The 22979-nt window shown below is 38.3% G+C and overlaps 1 protein-coding gene across 1 annotated transcript; it reads left to right on the top strand.

Annotated features, from left to right (window-relative positions):
• Positions 1–7029: 7029 nt before the first annotated feature.
• LOC149187947 (uncharacterized) lies at positions 7030–11331 on the top strand. Its single transcript, XM_089409831.1, has 3 exons — positions 7030–8610; positions 9171–10845; positions 11255–11331. The coding sequence occupies exons 1-3, from the start codon at positions 7030–7032 to the stop codon at positions 11329–11331; spliced, it is 3333 nt and encodes a 1110-aa protein (XP_089265957.1).
• Positions 11332–22979: the final 11648 nt, after the last annotated feature.

Raw genomic sequence — 22979 nt, 5'->3', positions numbered from 1 at the left:
TTCTTCAGAAAGCCTGCACATGGCTTCGATATTCACGCCACTTCTGCCAGAATTAGGGTTAGTATTGGAATCAGAACAGACCGAGTGAAACTCCTCATAAATCCGTTTTGGACCATCTAGGGAAAGTAACTTTCTTTCAATCTCGCATCGTTCACAGACACAGCTGAATCCCCACGCCCTAGAGGCAGCCTGGCGAACATGGTATGGAACAAGAACGTCGAAATAAGGAATGGTGATTTCTTCGCCTTCATTGATGTCCTTGGTGACATGAATACTCATAACATCGCCGACGTTGATTCTAGAAGCATTGGGCAGGCAAGAATGGTTGATAAAAGATGGAATCAACCAGATGCCGTAGTAACGCCTCTTTTCAGTGGGATTCATCCAATTATTTCTGTTTTCTGGAGACATATCATCAAATGCAATTGTTTTTAAGATACGGAGGATACCTTCGTTGCCAAGATTTGCATATTCTTGACGGATGGTCTCCTGCGAAATTGTGGCGCTCTTAGGGTAGTCAACCAAATGCTCTGGCAATTTAGGAATGAAACTTCTGAAGGGGCAACTAGGGTTAGGGTTTAGGGAAAGGAAGAGTGACAGAACATTATCTCCTCCCTGGTCGAGCTCATTAACCAAATTCGGAAACAAACCGTTGGCCATGGGAACGTGCATAAAAGGATAACTATAGTTATCGCACCTGGCCAAAGCCCTGCAAATGAGCAACACCGTCCCGGCTTTTACAGGCTCGGTAGCGAACAGTCCTTTTCGGTGTCCGTTGGCCGAGTTCTTGATTTCGACAGGTCCAATGAAATCAAGATCGGGTTTGCAATCATTTGTACAGCTTGCTATACCAGCTATGGCTTCGCCTACACGAAAATATTCAACACACTTTTGCCTATAGAATTCGGTGAGAGTCTTCTTTGTTTCCGGGCCTTGATCAAATAAAAGATCTTTCAAGAACCAATATGCATCCTTATACCTTCCCAATGATAGAAAAGATTCAATTTTCATGCACACTATCTCCATCATCTGGTTGGGAGGATAACTAAAACTGATGGCACCACATACATTGGCATCATGGAGAGCCTTGGAATAACGGCCGAGTCCAATGTACGCGTGCCATCTCTTGTAGTGCATTTGGAAGAAAAGTTTCTTTCGATTTGCATCTTTGCTGAAAAGGTTTTTACCTTGAGAAAATAGTATCTTGCATTTAGTGTAATTCCGGACACATAGCTCCCATTCTTGAGCGTCATACGCGCGCTGTCCATTCTCTAACCACTTTAGGGATCTCTCCGGCCTATATTTCGGGAACTTCTCTATTCTCCCAATGGACCACGGATTGTCTACGTGAAGCCAAGTGAAGCCGTCTTCGGCTTTAACCAAGTAAGGCTGTTTGATCGCTATTTTTATGCCTTTTGGGTATTTTTTTGCAGCATAAGATTGATCGATCGAGAGGAAATTTGGAGCTGTGATCGACAGAGCAATGACATCTTTCGTGTCCGCCTCTTTCATGACGGTATAAATTCTACCAAACTTGAAGGGATCAACGCAGAGTATCCCAAACAAAACTGTTAAGTCATTCATTTCCCCAAAGGCCAAATCACGGAGGTGAACTTCAACGAGGTCACAGATACGTTCTGGACGCATATGTGGATTTTGAAGGCCATGGAATTCATCGGGTCCGTCAGTCATGAAGAAATATCCTCCAGAAGAGAATCTAGCTAATTTCTCCTGCGCTTCATTATGAACGCTTATAACAGCCTCTCTATCAAAGTTATAAATAAGGAATGCAGTGGAATCAGAGAGTGGACCAAGGCCAAAAATCTCAACAAGGCTCCCGATATTCTGTGATGAAGAAGGCATATCTGATGTGCGAATTTGCATGAGAGCTTTTGCTTCCGCCATTGCGGCTGCTGCCTGCTCCTTCACCTCCTGAACTTGGGCTATATCCTGTTGGTTCTCTCCTGCTTCCTTCTCCTCCTGAAGTTGCATTATTTCATCTTGGTTCTCTCCTGCTTCCTCCTCCTCCTGAAGTTGCATTGTTTCATCTTGGTTCTCTCCTGCTTCCTCTTCTTGAAGTTGGGTTCTTTCTGGTTGGTTCTCCATAGGTGAAAGAAAGACAGGGATAGGGAGGTTTTGCCAGTGCGATGCAGAAACTTGTGTTGCCCTAATTAGTTTAAGAGACGGTTGGGAATTCAAAACGCCAACGGAGATATTTTGAATATACCTCCCGACCATGTGGATTTAACCTAACCAAAAATTGACCGTTTCGGGTGTGAAATATGTATAATAAGGAACCGAAGTTCGTTCGCCTTCTTTTACGGGTGAAACCCTTGTGCTGATGGCAGAGAGTTACCGGTATAAGGATAAGCTTAGTAAAGTGGTCCTTTTAGAACATGCAATCAATACCTAATAAAGTTATTGTCAGAACTTTGGGTTGATAGGGGCATTTGAGAGGTACCTATAGAAATTTTGTACAATTCAACGGACCAATAAGAATTTTGATAATCTCCCTAAGAAACTGTAACGTGAATTTCGAAGTCCTAAAAAAAAAGAAAATTTAGGACGGATAACCATTAATTATTTTCCCAATTTAATATAAATTAAATTTCTAATAAATGTGGATAGGTATTAATTTATGATAGGTATTAAAATAATTATTTTACATTACATTTTTATTGTCAAAATTTAGAAAAAATCTTAGAAATTTTTAGTAGTAAATTACTTTTATTATAATATTATAGACTAATATCATGATTTGTCTTAAATACCATAACTCATATTCACATCACACATGTTCATATGACATTTTTTAAATAATTAATTTAATTATAAGGGAAAAAAAAGCATGACTATTTTTAAGATAAATCTCAACTTTTAATTTGAAACTAAAACTAAAAATATTATGTGGACGTTAAATCTCTACCATCCACCTAATAGGGATATTCCTACCTTGTAAATAAGCTATTTTACAATACTATGGTCTATTAATAAGACATGCTAAAAAACCATAACTCATTTTGCAGTCAAAATATTTAATGTATATTTTATTTTAAATTAATTTTATAACATTTTTTAGTTAAATTCAAAAGTAAATAGGGTATAACTACTTTTTAGGTAAATTTCAACCATTTATCCCAACTATTATTAAAAATATTATGTAAATATTTTGTAAAAGTCAAATCTGCTATCTACTTATTAATTATTTGTAATTAATAGTTCTATTTCAAAGTAGACAGGCCTATCAATATAATAAAAAGTTGTTTTATATTATCTATAGAAATTTTTATTATAAGTGTTTTGGTTTTTTGAATTTATGATAAAATTTTAAGTGAGATTGTGATTTTTGAATATACAAAATGAACTTTTGAATGCATAAATGGATTTGAATATCTTGAATTTTTTAAGAATTATAATTCTAATAAATATATTTAGACAAAAAATTCAAAATATAAAAAAATTAAACAAAGTCTTTCTGTAGAATTTAATTTATCAAATGATCTTGTCTCGATTAGGGCCTTTACTCGTTTTTATAATTTTTGACTCCCCTCTTTTAAAGTTTGACTTTGATTATTACTTATTAATATTTTTTAATAAATTAATAAACTAATATCACAGTTTAAATATTATTTTTCAAAAACTAGTTGTTTAATACAGCGGTTACATATTAATATTTTAATAAATTAATAAACTAATATCATTATTTAAATATTATTCTTCAAGAACTAATAATATTTGGTTTTAAAAAATTAATTTAAATATTATTTTTTAAAAACTAACCGTTACCTATTAATTTTTTTAATAAATTAATGAAATAATATCATTATTTAAATATTTTTTCAAAAACTAGCCGTTTAATATACATGTTACATATTAATATTATTATTTAAATATTATTTTTCGAGAACTAGTAATATTTTGTTTTAATAAATTAATTGAAATATTATTTATCAGAAACTAGCCCTTTAATATAGCTACCTATTAATATTTTTAATAAAGTGAAATAATATCATTATTTAAATATTTTTCAAAAACTAGGAGTTTAATATAGCCCTTACTTAATAATATTTGTTTTTAATATATTAATATTATAATTTAAACAAAATTATTCAAATATAGTCGTTACTTGAAATTATGTCTCTACATTGCTCTCTATTTAAGCCTTTACCATGGTCTTCCTCTTCATCTTGTCCTGATGATGAACCACACTTGTTGGTTCGCTCTCTATTTAAGCCTTTGCCATGGTCTTCCTCTTAATCTTGTCCTGATGATGAACCACACTTGTTGGTTCAAAACGCGTCGGCCGAAAAATTCTCTCATGTGATTTCTACCTGAAATTATGTCTCTACATTGCTCTCTATTTAAGCCTTTGCCATGGTCTTCCTTTTCATCTCGTCCTGATGATGAACCACACTTGTTGGTTCAAAACGCGTCGGCCGAAAAATCCTCTCATGTGATTTCTACCGAAAGACTTTATTTAATTCATTATGGACCACAGAAACTTGAATATAGAAATATAAAAAAATTACACTACATTTATATATATCATTCTTAAAATTTTTAATAATATAATGAAATTTTTTAATTTTGAAAGCTTTTATAATAACTTTTAATAATATGATGAAATTTTAGTTGCGAAAGCTTTTATAATATGGGAAAGTTTTAATGATATGAAGTGATATCCCGTGATTAATAATATGATGAAAGTTTTAATTTTGAAAGCTTTAATAATATGAGAAAGTTTTAATAATGTGAAGTGATACATCGTGATTTGGTTGGTGTAAGTAATAAAAAAATTTAATTATTAAGGTAATATAATGTATATTTTTTTTCAGAAGAAGTCATATTGAAGATTTTGGTTGACGAATTTTGAACTAATAAGTGTGGTTCATCTTCAGGACACGATGAAGAAACAAGTCTAATAGGAAGGTTAAATAGGGAGATAGGTCAACCTAACAGCTAGAAGAAAACAACTATATTTGATTAGGGTTTTAATAATATTTACTTGTTTATAAAAGGGATGTACTTGAAATTATATATTTTTACTATATATATATATATATATATATTTATATAGAACATAAACAAATCAAGATAGACATATTTTAGGAATAGGGCTTGCATAGATCAAGAGGAGCGATGGAGCTACAGGAGCGCGCGGGTCTAGGTTAGCTCTCTAGGCTTCGCTGATAGCCGCAGGCAGTCGCGGTCTCCGGACACCCGTTTTTCTCAACCGGCCCAACGGAGTCGTCCTACGCCGTTTCCACAGCCGCTTTACTGTCTGTCTCGCCTGTTTCCGTCATGGAAGGCCACATGGAGACGGACCTTGTGGATTATTCCGCGGATCCATTTGAAGACCGCATCATCTTCGATAACCCTAATTTCGCCGCTCCGGTTATAGCCTCACAAACCGCCTCTGCTCTCTGCTCTCCGGTTACCTCGCCTGTGGTCGCGCACTCAAGTTCGCTCACTAACCGCTCCATCCCTGAATTCACCCCGGTTTCCCCCTGGCCTTGAAGCCCCCCCTCTATCGCCCGGTACGGAACAGCTCCTCGCTACACTCTCACCACAGATCTTGTCTTTCGATCAGCCTCCATTTCTACCCTCGGATCTTCCGACTCCTGCCGTGGACTCCCCGGTTACGGGACCTCAAACCCTTCCCACCTCAGGGATTCGGCCCTCCGGATGTTTTAGCACCCCGGCGGTAAATGTTAAACCCTCGAAGCCCATCCCCCCTGAAGGTGTAGCAAACCCCTTTGTCGACCACCCTTCTGCACCTCGCACAAAGAAGAGGAAATCCAGGTGTATTAAGGCGACGAACAAAGATATCACTATCCCCTTTGGCGATCCATCGGCTATCGGGGAAGCGGTGCCCATGGCCCGAACGGTTTTGGTTGGACATGTGCGGGGACGCGCCTACACAGCAAGTCGACTGACTCAATGGGTTAAGGAAATCTGGGGTGCCCTGCTCAAAGAACTCCCGGAGGTACATGTTCTCCCTCGTGGGTGGTTCTCCCTCCATTTCACAAAGGAGGACTACACGGATTTAGTTTTGGCAAAATATTGGCACATTGAAACTGCACCTGTCCTGTTAAAGAGGTGGAGTCCCCTCTTTGACCCAGAACGTGAACAGATCGGTGCAGGCCCCCTGTGGGTACGATTGCCCGGATTACCATTACAGTATTGGAGCGAGGAAGCACTCATCAAGATAGGAAATGCACTGGGCACGTATCTGGATCATGATCGCACGTATGTTGAATCCAAGAAGCGAACCCTAGCTCGTGTGCTGGTTCACCTGGACACGCGTGAAGGATTAGAGGAGAAGATCACACTACAATGGGGAAAATACAGCAGGACACAAATTCTCGACTACGAAGGAGTTCCATTCCGCTGCAACCGCTGTCATCAAGTGGGACACCTATTTAAGGATTGTCCGCTGAACAAGAGTCCAGAGGCGTCCCCAAAGATCTCTCCCATTTCAGCTCGAGAGGCATCCCCGATCATCTTTCGCCCATCTCAGGGGGAGGCATCTGTACAGGGCTCGCCAGTGAAGACTGGGACGAAGGGGCCAGGACCGTCATCGCCCCCTATGACTAGGGCTCGGGCCGCTGCAGCAGCCGCACAGGCCTCGGGTACTGTTCTAATCCCTTCCTCCTTATCTCTTGGTAGCTCATCTGCATTTGTTTCATCATCTGCACCTTGCACTATGGCTCATTGCCCGCTATCGTCTCCTCCTCTGTGTGCCTCTACTGCTCCTCCATCCGTGCCTCCCTTCCCCTCCTCATCATCTCTGTCATCCTCCTCGCGGACATCCTCCCACCCATATTCTCTTCGCCCTCGTCCTCAGCTACCGGGCTCTCAGGGAGGCCTGGGCATTGTCCCTCTGGGTATGGGACCTCTGACTTCCAGAGGTAGAAAATCTGATCTCTCCAAAGCCATATGGAGGGCCGGTGCGGAGGTCGCATCAGGCCGGCAGTCCACTATTGATGGGGTCCTTAGAGCAGCCACTACCCCCCGGGGCGGTCCTCCATGAAGTGCTTATCATTCAATTGCAGGGGCTTGGCTAGTGCCCCCAAAAAACTAGCCATCCGGAGACTCTTTGAGATTGAGCAACCTGACATCATCCTCCTTCAAGAGACTCTGGGCCCGGCAGAGGACATCTCTCATTGCTTAAACACTCTGGCTCCGAGATGGAAGTTCTTGGCCACGGATGCCTCGGGTCGATCGGGGGGTCTGGCGCTCGGATATAACCCTAGGTCAATCAGAATCGATTCATCCTGGGGTGGACAAGGATTCATGGGTGTGGACATTTTCGCTGCAGATCTTGGACAAGCATTCCGTATTGTGAATGTATATGGACCTTGCCACCTCAGGGAGCCATTCTGGAGGCACCTGCTAAATCTTACCTTATTAGCAGCGGACCATACCATTCTGGGGGGCGACCTAAATTTTTCTCTGGGCTTCCGAGAATCTTGGGGTTCCATGGCACAAGTGGATTCCATCACAGATTTCATGAGGAATACCCTAGAACAGACAGATTTTGTTGATATCCCCATGCAGAAGCCTATGCCTACGTGGAGGAACAGAAGGGTGGGAGATGCTGCTTTGGCTCGAAGACTAGACAGATTCCTTCTTAAAGGACCCCTGATTCAGCAACTTCACCACTTCAAACAATGGGTTGGATCTGGGGGTTTATCAGATCACTCCCCCATCTTTCTGGAAATCCTAGGGCCTCATCATAAGCCAAAAGCCCCTTTCAAATTCAACCATATCTGGCTCCAAGATCAAGACTTCATAAAATTGGTCTCTGATTACTGGAAGGCACATCCCATAAACAGAGAAGCTTCATTGTCAAAGGGTTTCTGTAAGAACCTCTCGGAGCTAAAGCATATTGTCATAAATTGGGCCAAGGAGAAGAACAGAAAGGAATCTGCCCAGCTCACATCTGTTGAAGAAGAGTTGAGAACCCTGCTAGATGAGCGAAACCTAGGATTCACCTCGGCAGTGGACAAGACTCGACTGATTGAGCTGGAAAATCAGCGGTCTACTTTGCTTAGACAAAGGGAGGAATCCCTCAGATTACGTAGCAGAGCTATTTGGCTGAAAGCAGGGGATGAAAACTCTAGATTTTTCCACAACTATGCTAAAGGAAGGAAAGTGGCCAACACTATTTGGAATCTTCCCCTACCAGAAGGGGGCCTTGCAGACACTTTCAATAAACTCTCCCAGCTGGGTACTTCACACTTTAGAAGCCTGTATAGAAGCCCTCCTGGTACAAACTTGGCAGAGATCATTGATGTGGCCTCACATTTCCCAAGATTTGTAAACGAGGATGACTCGGCTGAACTCACGGCCCCGGTAACATTGGAGGAGCTGGAAAGCACACTCAAGTGGTTCAAGAGAGACAAGAGCCCCGGCCCTGACGGTTGGTCCATCGAATTTTACCTTGCCTTCTATGACCTGCTGGGACAGGACCTGCTAAGTGTGATAGAGGAAAGCAGATCATCTGGGTGTTTATATCATGCTATAAACTCTACATTCATTGCTCTCATCCCCAAGTCTGACTCCCCATCTTCATTTGATGATTTCCGCCCCATCTCACTCTGCAATGTACTCTACAAGATTATATCTAAGATTATTGCAAACCGGCTTAAACCTATCCTATCAACTCACATTGCTCCCCAGCAATTTGCTTTCCTTGAGGATAGGCAGATTCATGAAGCAATTGGGTCTGCCCAGGAAGCCCTGCACTCCATCTGGTCTAAACATCTCAAGTGCACTCTCTTGAAAATCGATCTATCTAAAGCTTTCGACCGGGTCAGCTGGCTTTACATTAAGATGCTCCTTATTCACCTGGGCTTCCCTCTCCCTTTCATAAACTGGATCATGGCCTGTATCACCACTCCAACATCCTGATCAATGGATCAGCCTCCCATTTCTTTCACTCTGAAAGGGGGCTTCGGCAGGGCTGTCCCCTATCACCTCTTCTATTTCTTTTGGTCATGGAAGGACTGAGCCGCTTAATCATCTCTGCTACAAGGGAAGGGTCTTTAAAAGGCCTCAAGATCACGGAAGAATGCTACCTCACACACCTGCTGTTCGTGGACGATGTACTCATACTATTGGATGGTAGCATTAGAGACTCACTGACTTTTTCCCGCATACTTCAGCTCTTCTCACAGGCCACGGGTATGCAGGTAAACAGAGAGAAATCTACCATATCACTGGCCCGTACCACAGTCAATGAATCTCAATTCACTCTGCAGGCTTTCCCTTACATCATACATCCATTGGACAGGGGTCTAAAGTATCTAGGTTTCTGGTTAAAACCCACTTGCCAGAAGATTGCAGATTGGACTTGGCTGGTATCTAAATTGGAAAAAAGGCTCTCCTGTTGGAGCCACAGATACCTCTCCAGGGCAGGCCGATTAATCCTCATCAAATCAGTGCTGGAAGCAACCCCGGTTTTTTGGATGGCTCTAGCATGGATACCTAGACACACTCTGGCACGCCTCCAGCAAATCTGCAACAGATATCTCTGGGCAGGAAGCCAAGACAAACGCATTTTTGCGTGGATAGGCTGGCAGAAGATCGCCCTCCCAAAGAAGTGGGGAGGATGGGGTCTAAAAGACCTTCCACTGTTCGCACAAGCATTGGCAGCAAAAATGAGCTGGGCATTGATAAATAGCCAGAACTTATGGACCCGCCTCTCTTACCACAAATATATATGGCCCCTTGGCACACTGGATTGGATCAGACTCCCTAATTGGAACAGAACAGGTGTATCTTCAATTTGGAAAGCACTACTACACTCAATGCCTATGATCAGAGACAACTTGGCCTGGAAAATTAGAGACGGGACCCTGGCTAGGATTGGCATCGACCCATGGGCTGGCAGTGGAGGTAGGCACACTCTGCCACAAGACTTGGTTGAACACTTACTTGCTCGCAATATCAAAGTGATTGCCCAGATTGCAGACAGGGAAACCTCTGATATTTTTCATCAGGCCTGGAGGACAGCACATCAACTAAACCTCCCTCCTAGATGGCATCAGGCATGGCAGACTTACAGGGAGGCCCTGATTGAATCACACATCAGAATCATTGAGGGGCCAGATGAACTAATTTGGAGCCAGTCTGAGAGCGGTTTTTACACTCCAAAGGCTGGTTACACCCTACTTATTAGTCACAAAAAGCCAGAGGTTATATCGAACTGGTGGCACAGCATCTGGAAGCTCACCGCATCCCCGCGATCCAAGCTCTTCTTCTGGTGTGTTCTAAGGAACAAGGTGCCCACCGGAGAAAATCTATCGCACAGAGCTTACCACGGACCTACCTGGTGTGCGATATGCAAAGAAGCATCCGAAACCACAGAACATCTTTTCTTGCGATGCAGGTTGATACAAGAACTGTGGTCAGCTATCAAAAACACCATTTCTTACTCTGGCAACTGGGCGGGCACTAATCTATCTGAGGCTTGGACAGACTGGGCATCGCGACACAAGGGAACTAAGACTGTTAACCTTCCTATTCTTGTAAATTGGCACATTTGGAAAGCACGAAACCGAATCATCTTCAATGACCAACCTGTTTTCTGGCAATTGGTGGAGGCCGGCATTATCGCTGCTTATAGTGAACTACCAGAACCCCCGCCCCCGCAAGTGCGTCACCCTCACCCACCTCCCCGAATAGATCAAAACACCCCGTGGGCATATTTTGATGGGGCCGCAAACCAGCAGAGTTGTGGGGGCGGATTCATCATATACAAATCCGAACAACATTATTACAGAATAAAAGCAGGCCTGGGAATGGGAACAAACAATTTTGCAGAGCTCATTACCCTTCGTCATTTACTTCATTTTGCTTTGAGTCATCATATCTCTTGCATAAACATCTTCGGGGATTCAAAAATCATCATAAATTGGTTCAACAACATATCTATTTGTCACATTCACACACTCAACATTATATTGAATGAAGTTCTTGAACTCAAAGCAACTTTTAACAACATCACATGTTCACACATCTACAGGGAACATAACGAGAGTGCTGACAAACTATCCAAGGAGGCCTCGATGATGGACAGAGGAGTATGGGAGATCACAGAGGTTCAAGGCCAACAGGAGTACAAATACTACCATCGTCCATACATTGATCCGAGATATCAGCATGCACCTGAGCAATAAATCATCTGATGAATTTTTGTACATGTCAGAAACAATTTTTTGTTAATATTTAAACATGTTTTGAATAGTTAGGCAAGCCGGAAGGCATTTTTGTAAACAGGTATTTTATAGAATATTGGAAGATGACCCTGCGAGGTACATCTGATCTGATATATATGAACAGAATCCTTTTTGTAACTAACAGGCACACTGTGTACAGTGACCTCAGGCATATGCGCATAGCATCTTCAATATGTAATTTTCTACATAATGAAAGTTATGGATTTTTCCAGTGGAAATATATATATATATATATATATATATATATACTTATTAATTGATCTCAATGGCTATATTTGGCTAGGGTTTTACTTAATAATATTTATTTATTTATAAAATGGCTATATATATATATATAAACTAATAATAAAGGTTAAATTATAATATTACTAAAAACTAGTATTAATATTAATAATACTAATATTCATAATAATAATAATAATACTGATAATACTAATACTAATACTATCATAATACTAATAAATAATAATAAGTAATAATACTAATAATATAATAATCCTAAAAAAAAGGGGACAAAGGGCCTAGACAAAGATGGAGAAAAGCTAAGAAGAGAGGGCAGGAATCCAACAACTACTAATTTTCGAGGCGTCATCCCTATTAATATTACTGGAAGACCTCTCAATTTCAATGGCTTCCCTAAACTTATGATGGTGGAAATGAGGAATCTTAGCAATAACCCTAGCCTCCTCAATGCATATATGATACTTGGTCTTCTCTGCATGTTCGGTAAAAGCTGAAGATTTGGTCCTCCTGTGCTTGATATCAACATCATGTTCCTTAATCCTCTTGTTAATAGAACGACTAGTTTCACCAATGTATGAGGTTTCACAAGAACAAGGGATGATATAAACACCTTTCATATCCATAGGGTCCACCTGGTCTTTAACAGGCTTTAGGGAACTTCTAATGGTGCTGAGGGGTCTAAAGGTCGAGGGAATATTATGTTTTTTCAAGATTCTCACAATCTTGTCTACCATCCCTTGGATGAAGGGGAGGTGGACTCCTCTTCATAACTTTTTCCCAAGTTTATCATAATTTTTTTCCCATGTTTAACATATATTTTTATGGGAAGTTAGGTGTTTATATAATTATTTATTATCTTTTTTTTACTTACGTCGTAAGGTGTTCCTCTTTTAAAATAACCCCCTTAGTTGCCACTCTGTATATGTATGCACCATTGGATCAAATGTTAGATGATTGAAAATTGTTACACCATAGGATTAATAAATAGTAATTAAGACAAAAACTAATAGTTAAGGGCTTAAAAATAATAATAATTATGACAAAAAATTGTATACAGTCAGTTAGGGAAAAACTTGTATACAACCCTTCCTTCGTTCCTTCTTAGCTTTCATTGCTTTCAGGGGATTTGGTCTCGGCAGAACAATGTCACCTTTCATTTCCAACTGCAAATCATGAGGTTTCTAATTGCAAATCGAGAGGTCCTCCTGGAATTGAGTAGATTTTTACTCTGTCTACATCCATCACATCCTCTTCATTAACATTTGTCCTGTTCTGTGTTTCATAATTTCTATATACCAGTTTCAGATTTTTTTCTGGTGGAATCTAATCTTTAACCATATAAATCAGATGTTCCTTTTGTCATGATCAAATCCCATGGCTTTTATGGAATGCATGAATATTTTACATCCAAGGCGCGAGCTTGCGCACATAAAGCCTGCCTAAAGAATCCGAGATTTCTTTGCACTCCTTGGCGCTGAATTGGGGGGATGTTGTGAATGCAAATCTTATGGAAATCATGTCTCTCTAGGGCCCCATGACTAACAAGGTCATTCATACTTCCTAAAATTTGGAATAGAATAAAAATAGTGAAAGAAATTCAAATTATGCTAGACAAACAATGGAAAAATATCTGGATAGAATGCTCTATGTGGAATAGGCATGGAAACTGTTTATCTATGTATTATAATAATATTATTTACTTAATTTTCAACATTACAGTTAAATATTAATTATTTAAATGAAATTGGATCCGTTGTATTAAATTGGGTCTCGAGTGTGTCTTAAAATTGTTTCTGCTTGGTTAAGAGCTCAATAGAAATCTCTATGTGGAATAGGCATGGAAACTGTTTATCTACATATTATAATAATAATAATATTTACTTAATTTTCAATATTACAGTTAAATATTAATTCATGTATGAAATTAGGTTTGGAGTGTGTCATGTATGAAATTGGGTTTGAAGTGTGTCATGTATGAAATTGGGTTTGGAGTGTGTTCTAATATTTGTTTGCTTGGTTAACACCTCGAACATAAGGAAATAAGTTAACAACTCAAAATTCAAAGGCATTTAGCAAGAGTGAAAGCTTACCCCTTTACACATGACCAGCAAGGTCATTCCAAGTGGCGTGGTTTTCCTTGAATAACGATAATGAGTCAGCTTGCATTCTCAGATAGCAACAAGAGATGATTTACTCACTACTAGTTTGACAATGAGTAATTTGACAACTAGGTCCACTCATAGAATCATAAATCTTTCATAGTCCCATTATATAAAGTGCATCCTTTGGACTTGGTCACACATATTTTCTCAGAATCTATGTACATTTATAATTCACCAATATTTTCCATTGAGTTTGTGTAAATTGGTTTATTTGACAGATTTTGTATCATCTTCACCATGCCATCTTAGGCCAACTGTAGACACATAATCATGCCTTCTCATTGCAGGGTTATCCCTAAGAGAGGTCAGAGATGACTTCGCTCACTACTAGTTTGACAACTCGGTCCACTCATAGAATCATAAATCTTTCATAGTCCTATTTTATAAAGTGCATCCTTTGGACTTTCTCACACATCTTTTCTCGAACTCTATGTACATTTAGAATTCACCAATATTTTCCATCAAGTTTGTGTAAACTGGTTTATTTGACAGTTTTTGTATCATCTTCACCATGCCATCCCAGGCCAAATATAGACACATAATCATGCCTTCTCACTGCAAGGATATCCTTAAGAGAGGTCAGGTCAAAGTAGCCATTGTCTCATCCCTTTCTAATTCCATCAAGTTTGCTTCCCCTTCACATTCATTCTCCAACTCTCATGGACTTTCACATTACTCTATGATGGCTTCTTTTCCTTTTTCTTCATCTCCTACTTCTTCTCCCTCAACCCTAGCTTCGGGTTCAAGTTGAAGCTAGTAGATGTTGCAAGGCGAGGGGCATCTTCTTCTACTTCTACTTCCTTCACCCTACCTTGAGGTTATGATATAAGCTAGTAGGTGTTGCAGAGCAAGGGACATAGAGTGATATGGTGATCATAACATTAGGAAATACACAACACTGCCTAAATCATTTCATTGGGAAAAAGGCACCAAGGCTACAGAGGATGTGTCCACATTGAAGGAATAACATGGCTTAGATGATAAATATGTTTTCTCTATACATAATTGTGCCTAGCTAGATGCCACATTCACATGTGAGACGTAATGGACTACAATATATTCAAGTCATGTTGTTATATAGATCTTATCACATGCTAATTTTTATTTAATTTGACAGAATGTTTCTGTAGCCTTATTCCATGCTGTTGTATTTGTAATAAAAGGACATATCATGTTGCCAAAATATTATAAAATCTTATGCTTCATTCCATCGTTTGGTTGTTGTTATAATGTAGAAATTGGCCATGGGAGTCCAGATTGTAGGGCATAAAGCTACAATTTCTAGCACCTTTTGCCCATATTGCATGTGATAAATTGTTTATTTGAAGGCAACCAACATAGGCACTGAACCCAAAAAATAAAATTGATGTAAATTTTTAACATTGTAGAACATTGGCTACAAGATTCACAATAGTCTTAAATCTCAAAAACTTGTTATATATATTCACATCAAGAATTTCTCTTTCACTCAAATTGGTTTACATTTACATTTACATCACATAACATATCATATTTGTCTTCATATATGATGTACCTTACTACGTTTCCCTTGCAATATCTGGTGCAATTGCTAGTTAATTTTAATTGGCGTAGTCTAATTTATAAATGAAATGGCTAAATGACTTTTTTCACGACATTTTTTCTGGTTAATTGTAATCGAAATCTGATAAAGTTTTTTAACAACTTGAGCTTAAATTGTTTAATCTGCATAGTTCGAGTGCCCCTTTTTCGGGTGCTGAATCCATTTATGCATTCAAAAATGTATTTTAAAGGAAAAAAAAAAACCTTGAAATTATATTGTCGGATTTTAGTGAATTACCATGAAAAAGGTTATTTCGTCTATAAGTTAGACTATGTCATTTTAATTTAATATGTATTAATTTAAAATACCAACAATCTATTATTTTAATAAATTTGTATCCCATTTTGAATAAAGTTAATCTATATCTATATCTATATATAAACCAAAAGAATTAAATTATACGTAATAATAGAATTAAATTATTAAGATAACATTAATCTTTTCCAAAATTTTAACATAAATTTTATTTGAAATTAAAGTTTTATATAAATTTATATTATTAAATTTTATCCTCTAATTCGGATGTTGGAATTCTCGTCAATGGAGGGGAGGGAGCTTTCCACCTTGCTATCTCTAATAACATTTATGGCATGGCATGGCCAACACATCCGATGCATTCACACATATAAACAAAAATTCATCCTTTAACAATTATATGATAGACAACTCTTTCTATGAGTTCTCTTGGCTAGGAGATCTTAGCTTTGTGTTAAATAGTTTGCATGCAACACCCCACTGACGTAGGAGGGACCATTCCTGTCACGATCTCGAGTTGGTGAGTGCACAAGAGAGTTGAAAAACCAAAAAAATCAGTGAAAGGCATGCGGGAAAGCCCAAGATGTGCGACATAATCCCGTGCTTAGTGTTATCCACCACAATGTCCCAGGCTGAGAGGAATTGATGGAGGTAACCACAAACCAAGATTTTAGTTTGGTTGCTAGCCCTACCAAACCAGAGAGGGATCTGTCTTTGAAATCAAAACCAATAGAAGAATGAGATGTAAAGGATTTTAGGCTAGATAGCTAGGCTCAAGTAGGTTTTTGAAAATTTAAGGTTCTGTTGCTGGATAAGGGAGAAAAACCAGGTAGCTAGGTTAACAAGATCAAAGGGTTGCAACAAAAAAGATATGAAGGAGCAAGGTAGCAGTACCTTTTTGATGGATCTTAGGTTTTTTCGGTGTAGTAAAGTGTTGAGAAGAAGCATAAATGTCTTAATGAGCATGAAACATGAATTCATTAAGCAAGAGAGAAAGTAACACATACTAATTTTCCATCAAAACAGAGCTTAGTGAAAACATTTATGTTTATAAGCTGTAAGGAAAAATATTGAAGAATTTGTGAATGGAGAGAGAAGATAAATATCATTCATATAAAGTAATAATAAAGGAAAAACAACATCATAAAGTTACTGCACATGAATTCCTAAATAATAGCCACAAAATGAGCCCTTTGATTTCTAGAAAATGTCCAAATACAAGATGCAATAGTTATCTTCTCAGATGTCCAATCTGTTCTATGTCTGAGAAACTGATACATAAAGACAAAAACAACCGCTCCCCACTCTCAGGGCTCAAATTCATGACTTTAGGAATGCTTCATGATGTGTTCTAACCAAAACCTAATGTCTAGGGAAGTTGAAACAACTTCTACAATTAATTTTGATTGCAACTTGTCTCATAAATGAAGCTCAATTTACATAAAAAAAGACTACCCATTCATTAATACATCATATTTATATTTACTTTTACCTGCAAAATCATCTACTTCACCATTTTAACTTTCACCAAAGCCAAACTAGAAACTCTGAAAAATTACATGGTGAAAATTTTAATTAAAATCTCAAAAAATTGCACAAGTGCGATGCCTAGTTTGAGGCCATTTTTAGGTGCCTTCCTGAAGTCAAAGTTGAAATCTGAAAGAATAGTAAACTATCCTTGTTTGTCTAGTTTCCATAAAATCTTGAATTTTTGAAAATTATCCCCATGGAAGGCCTCCAAAAACTCATTCTCCCAAGGTGTCTCCAGATGCACAACGCCTGTCAAAAAGAGGGGTAGAATGTTGATTTTTGACCCCTTTTTATCATTTTTATCAAAATCTGACCCCTGTTTGAAAAATATGAGGAAATGGGTTTTGAGAGGATGCGATAAGCTTTCCAAAAATTCAATTCACTTGTCATTTGAAGCCTTGAGTAAAAATAATAGCGCCAAGGCAGTGCGCTTCTGGACGTAGTGAAATTTCTGAGTTTGCACCAAATTTCACCAAGAAATGAAAAATTCTCAAAAGACTCCCAAAATTGGTCCAAAAGTGTTAAATGAGGTGTAAAATGCTATCATGGATGCCTCAACAAGCATCTCCAAATTTTCCTTCTCATTTTTACTTTTTAGGGTTTTCTTTAGCTTGTTTTCCATTTGTTTGACCTTGATATTGCAAAACTTGTTTCTTGTTTGGTAGTGGTGGGCCATGTGCCTCAACATCTAATTGTCCCTATTAGCCTTGTTAAGAGGCTTCTCTAAATGTCTATTGACTTTTCCTAGCCAATATTCCATGTCTTCATTGATTTCCATAGTAATTCGGTCTTCAATACTCAAACCCTCATCTAGTAGGTTTTGGTCTCTTTCCTTATACAATGCTTTTTTGAGACCCATTGTCCTAGGCATCTTCCTTCCAACCTGCTTTTCTTGTTCATCATGCTCTAACATTGCTTTACATTTACCTCTTGCCTCATAACCCTGAATTTCTCTTTTTCCATTATTAGATATTTGACCTTGAGTTGACTATTTTCTTGCTCAAGGAAGGAAATGATGAATTTGGCCCTTGCCAAATTATCCTGGAGCTCCATGATCTGAGAATCCTTCTCTTTGATAACTTGTTGCAGGGTTTGATGCTCATTTGGTGTCTCCAATTCAACTAGGTCAAAATCATGCTTAATGAGCTCCTCATCATGCAAAGAAGCCTCATGATGTGATGGTGATCCTTGTTTTGTTGATGTAGTATGCTTGGCCCCTTCCTCAATTTGAGGAGAAGAAAAACGCCTTCTGCCTCTATGATATGTCTTTTTCACCTCAAGCCTAAGTGCCTTGGAAACCTCAGCATGCTTGCTTGATGACCCAACTGCCATTGGTTGTGTTGACATAGTTTGGTGCTGGCTTGGTGAAGTAGTTATAAGCATTTTCAAAGCTGTCTCAATGAAAGTGTCCCATGTCATGTTATTTCCTTTCAATTGATGTATACCTATAACCTTTATCAGGCTATGATTAAAGAGACTGGGATAATTCACTTTTCCTTTCAACTGCACCTTTTCAGACATCTTCGTTAAGATCCTATACAAGTAACTCCACAAATTGAGAGACTTAGTTGTTGTAGAGTGCATGAGCATCCTTATCTGATATTGATAAAACCTAGAAAATTTGCCCTCAAATGTGATGAATTTCATGACAACCTTCATTAATGGCGCATATCTCTCCAACAAATGTTTGAATGGGAAAACATGTCAGTGTGTTTCTCTATACTGTGATTTCAACGTTTGTACTCTTCTAGGTCTATGTTCATGCCTTTGACCCAATTTTCACGATGATTTGGTGTGCCTATAGCTTAAGAGATGGCATCCAATGAAAACATGAAATCAATCCTTGTAATGATGATTTTGTATTCCTTCAAGGTGAGGGAAAATGTACCTGTGAGATGTTCATGGTGACCCACTTCCTGCACTTTTTGACAAAACTCTAAACAATTGACATCTTCAAAACATTCTTGACAAAAGTGAAGGAGGTGATTTCATTGCAATTAAAGGGTTCAAAGCTTAGTATTTCTCCTCCCTTATGATATTTCCTCTTCTCTGATTGTGGTGAATCAGGCTCCATACTTTCAACTCCCAGGTGGAAATCAAGTAAAAACAATGAAATATGCTGCTATGAGGGAATGAGGTGATATGAGGGAGTTGGGAGTTGCCTAATTTTTTTAGGAAATTTAGGAGGGTAGGGGATGATGTTAATGAGTAGGGGAAGAATGAATTTTGGGACATCAGTGAGGGAGGGAGTGAAAAAGGCTGAAACACAGGCCCTCTCTTGGAAGAGATAGGGTAGCTTAGGGTTTAGAGAGAGGATGGAAAATAAGGGGACAAGGTTTTGTGATGGATGGGAAGACTTTAGTTGTTGCAAACATAGGTGTAGGGACAAGAAAACTAGGGTTTGGGGAAACATTTCATCATTTGAGGATTAAAACTAGGAAATTCATAGAAAGCCTAGGAGTGGAAGCATATGAACCATTCTTTACATAAGAGGCAAAAGGAATGCACAAGAATGATTTAACTTACTTGTTGTGAAGCCTGGAGGATGACATGATAGAAGAGAAACCTTGATAAATGAATTTCAGTGGTCAACAAATGATTTTAGAGGAATCTATCCCGTGCACAACATAGTTCCCCTGTGTGCAGTGTAGTTCATTGGTGCATAGCGTGCCTATCCTGAAATGCAGCGACAACTTTCTATGCACAACGACTGAGGAAAAAGCTGATTTCTTGAAAAAGTATGGCCCTAAGCTATTTGGAAATGATGGATGACAGATGAGAGCTCCCTTGACAATGTGATGAGTGAGGAAATGAGAGAGAAATGATCTTTTGTAGCTTTGAGAGGTGACTTGCTTTGATTATAGTGGGGTGGCCCACCATATACCTTTCTTTTTTTTGATTTGAAAATCATGTACTTGTGATCCTTTTGAAAGCAACTTTGGTATTATTCAAACTTATTACAAAATATTCTTTGAAATGAAACCTTTTTGAACCATTTTGTAACACTTTTCCTTTACATGCCATTTATGAATGAAATCATAATTTTAATGACTGAAACCCTAGTGACCTAATGGATGATAGTGAGGTTGGATGAAAAACACTATAATGAGACTAAGATGACCATAAAACGTTTTAGAGATGGTACATCTAATTTCATAATGATAATGACCAAAAAATGGCAATTTGTAAAGGAGTATTTGACAACCTAGACATACTAACCAGTGACCAAAGTTTTTGAATGGAAGACCTAGTGAAATGAAAAAAACGTGACCTTAAACCCTAATGGACATTTTGAAAGAGAACATTTGATCACTGGTGGAAGGAAAATTTGATTGACACTAACATTGGTTCCAGCTAGGGATGACAACTCCATAGGAGGTGTCAAGAACATTGTAGACCTAGTAGCCTTATTAATTGAGCATGGAGGAAAAATGCAAATACTAACTTGAATATGAAAACTTACTCATTGAATGACCTTTACAACTAATAAAAAAAATAGAACCTTTAAACCAACAACTAATCAAAGAAGCCTTATGGCCTTCTCCTTGGGTTTCAAACTCCTAAAATAGCCACTGCAAACTCTGACATGAAATGTAAACTGGTAGATACAATGATCATGAAAAATTCTAGAAATTTATTTAGATGTAGTAGTGCTTGAGAAGCCTACCATTTATTTCTCCTCCAGAGTAACTTTGGCCATTCAGTTCTTCCAACGCATAAGCATTATTCCCCCTGAAGGTTGAGATTCTACATGGTCCCTTCCATAGGTTTTCAAACTTATCAAGTTTTTCCTTCTCTTCGTTCTTTTCATCCCAACGAAGAACCACATCACCCATGTTGAAGCTATGTTCTTTGATCTTGCGGTCATAAATCTTTTTAATCCTTTCCTGAAGCTTGGAAGTATTTTGAAATACTTCTTCCCTAGTTTGTTGTAAATGGATCATTTGACTTATCCTTCACTACACATCATCCGGTTCACTGCTCAATTCCTATAGAAGTTTCATGACTTGAACAATGAGGGATGAAGGAAAAATAGTATCAACCCCGTACACCAAATAAAAAGGAGACAAGCCTTTTGTACTGACTCTATCCTCCCATAAAGCATTAATGATATTTTTGTGCCAGTTCTTTTTATTGACATCCAAAACTTTCTTAATGATGTTGATCAAATATTTGTTAAAGGATTCAGCCAGCCCATTCCCTTGTGGATAATAAGCACTAAGATGCCTTAACGTGATATGGTACTTCTCACAAAATTCCACCATCTTCTTGGACTTAAAAGCAACAACATTGTTAGTGATTATTTTTTGCAGGAAGCCAAATCTAGACAAGATATTAGTTTCAATAAACTGAATGACAACAGAATCAATAGCTTGCCTGGTTGGAATTGCTTCAATCCATTTCATAAAGTAGTCTATGGCTGTTAGGATCCACTTGTGTTGTGCGGACGATGAAGGATGGATTTCCCCAACAAAATCAAAACCCCACTATTGGAATGGAGTTGAAACTAAAACTGGCTGCAAAGGCAATGGAAAAAGTTTTCTTTTCCCTTGAAAAATTTGGCACTCATGGTAGCTCATTATTGTTTTGTACACATCAACAAAAAGAGTAGGCTAATAAAACCCAACCCTCAATATTTTGTTGGCTGTAGTTTTCCAAAAGATATGGCCACCACAATCTCCTTTGTGGAAATCAATCATCACATCCTTTGCCTCATTTTCAACAAGATTGTTCAGAAATACACCACCTGGATCTTTCCAAAATAGAACACCATCAAGAATGAAATACTTTGAAGCTTCCTGTTTTAATGATCTTCTTTTACCTTTGGGCACTTACGGTAGAGGACTTAAATGCTGCAATACATAAACTATGTCGGAGTACCATGGAGATGAAGTGAACATATATGACACCAGTACGTGTGAATCTTATGCTTCTTCTTCAGAAAGGGTAGTAATTAGTTTGATATCTAACGCATGAAAATTAGATTTGGCCATGAGCTTGGCCAAACCATGTCCTTTAATGAGCTTTGTTGGCTTTATTTCTAAGTCATATTCTAACATAGCTGCTATCCATTTTCCCCTCTGATCCTCTGGATTAGTCTACATAAGGACTTCCTTTACTGCTGTTGTTGAAACATAAGCTATAATGTGAGAATGAAGAATATATACTCAGAAGTCTTTAAGTGTTTTCAGTAAAGCAAAAGCCTGCTTGTAAATAATGTTGTATTTTAGTGTTGCATCCCTTATTGTCTGACTGAAAAATTCTATGGGCTATTCATTTTTCTGATCCTTCTTTTGCATCAAGGCAACTACTAAAGTATGTTTCGAGGCGAATGAAAATATGATAAAATCTAAAGTATAGTCGGGACTGATTAAAGTAGGAGCAGTAGATAATGAAAATTTGACTGCATTGAAAGACTTCTTGGCATCTTCAAATCATCTTACCTTGTTGTCCTTTTTCAACATGTCTGTCATCTCTCTCAAATGTTTAGCGAGGTTTGGGATGAATCTCCTTAAAAAGTTAATTTTCCCATTGAATGAATGAATTTCTTTTTTGTTCCTTATAAAATCTAACTATTGAATGGCTTCAACTCTTGCAAGGTCAATCTGGATGCCATCCTTGGAAATGATGTGCCCTAGCAGCTTACCTTCCTCCATGGCGAAAAGGATCTTTTTAGGATTCAGCGAAATGCCAAATTTTCTACATCTCTGAAAGAAAATTCTTAGATGATGTAAGTGTTCCTCATCATATTTAGAAAAAATTGTGAGATCATCTAAGTGTTCCTCATCAGATTTAGAAAAAACCGTGAGATCATATAAATAAATAACTAGAAAAACATCCTTTTCATTGGCGAAAGTGATGTCCATAGCCTATTGAAATTTTTCTCCTGCATTCTTTAATCCAAATGACATTTTGGTGTACATGAATGCACCCCATGGTGTTGTGAAGGTTGTTTTCAAC

Source organism: Pinus tabuliformis, chromosome 3_1 (genome assembly GCF_031772625.1).
Source record: "Pinus tabuliformis cultivar Carrire ecotype Pingquan chromosome 3_1, CPIR1, whole genome shotgun sequence".
Lineage (NCBI taxonomy): Eukaryota > Viridiplantae > Streptophyta > Pinopsida > Pinales > Pinaceae > Pinus > Pinus tabuliformis.
Note: the sequence above shows the minus strand (reverse complement) of the source record. Positions and strands in the feature narration are given on the sequence as shown.

Excerpts from the sequence above, each read along its gene's own strand:
- LOC149187947 (XM_089409831.1), top strand. The coding sequence starts at position 7,030 with ATGAAGTGCTTATCATTCAATTGCAGGGGCTTGGCTAGTGCCCCCAAA. Across the intron at positions 8,611-9,170 it reads GCCCCATCTCACTCTGCAAT|CTCTTCTCACAGGCCACGGG; the intron begins GTACTCTACAAG and ends CGCATACTTCAG. Across the intron at positions 10,846-11,254 it reads TGCAGAGCTCATTACCCTTC|TTAGGCAAGCCGGAAGGCAT; the intron begins GTCATTTACTTC and ends TGTTTTGAATAG.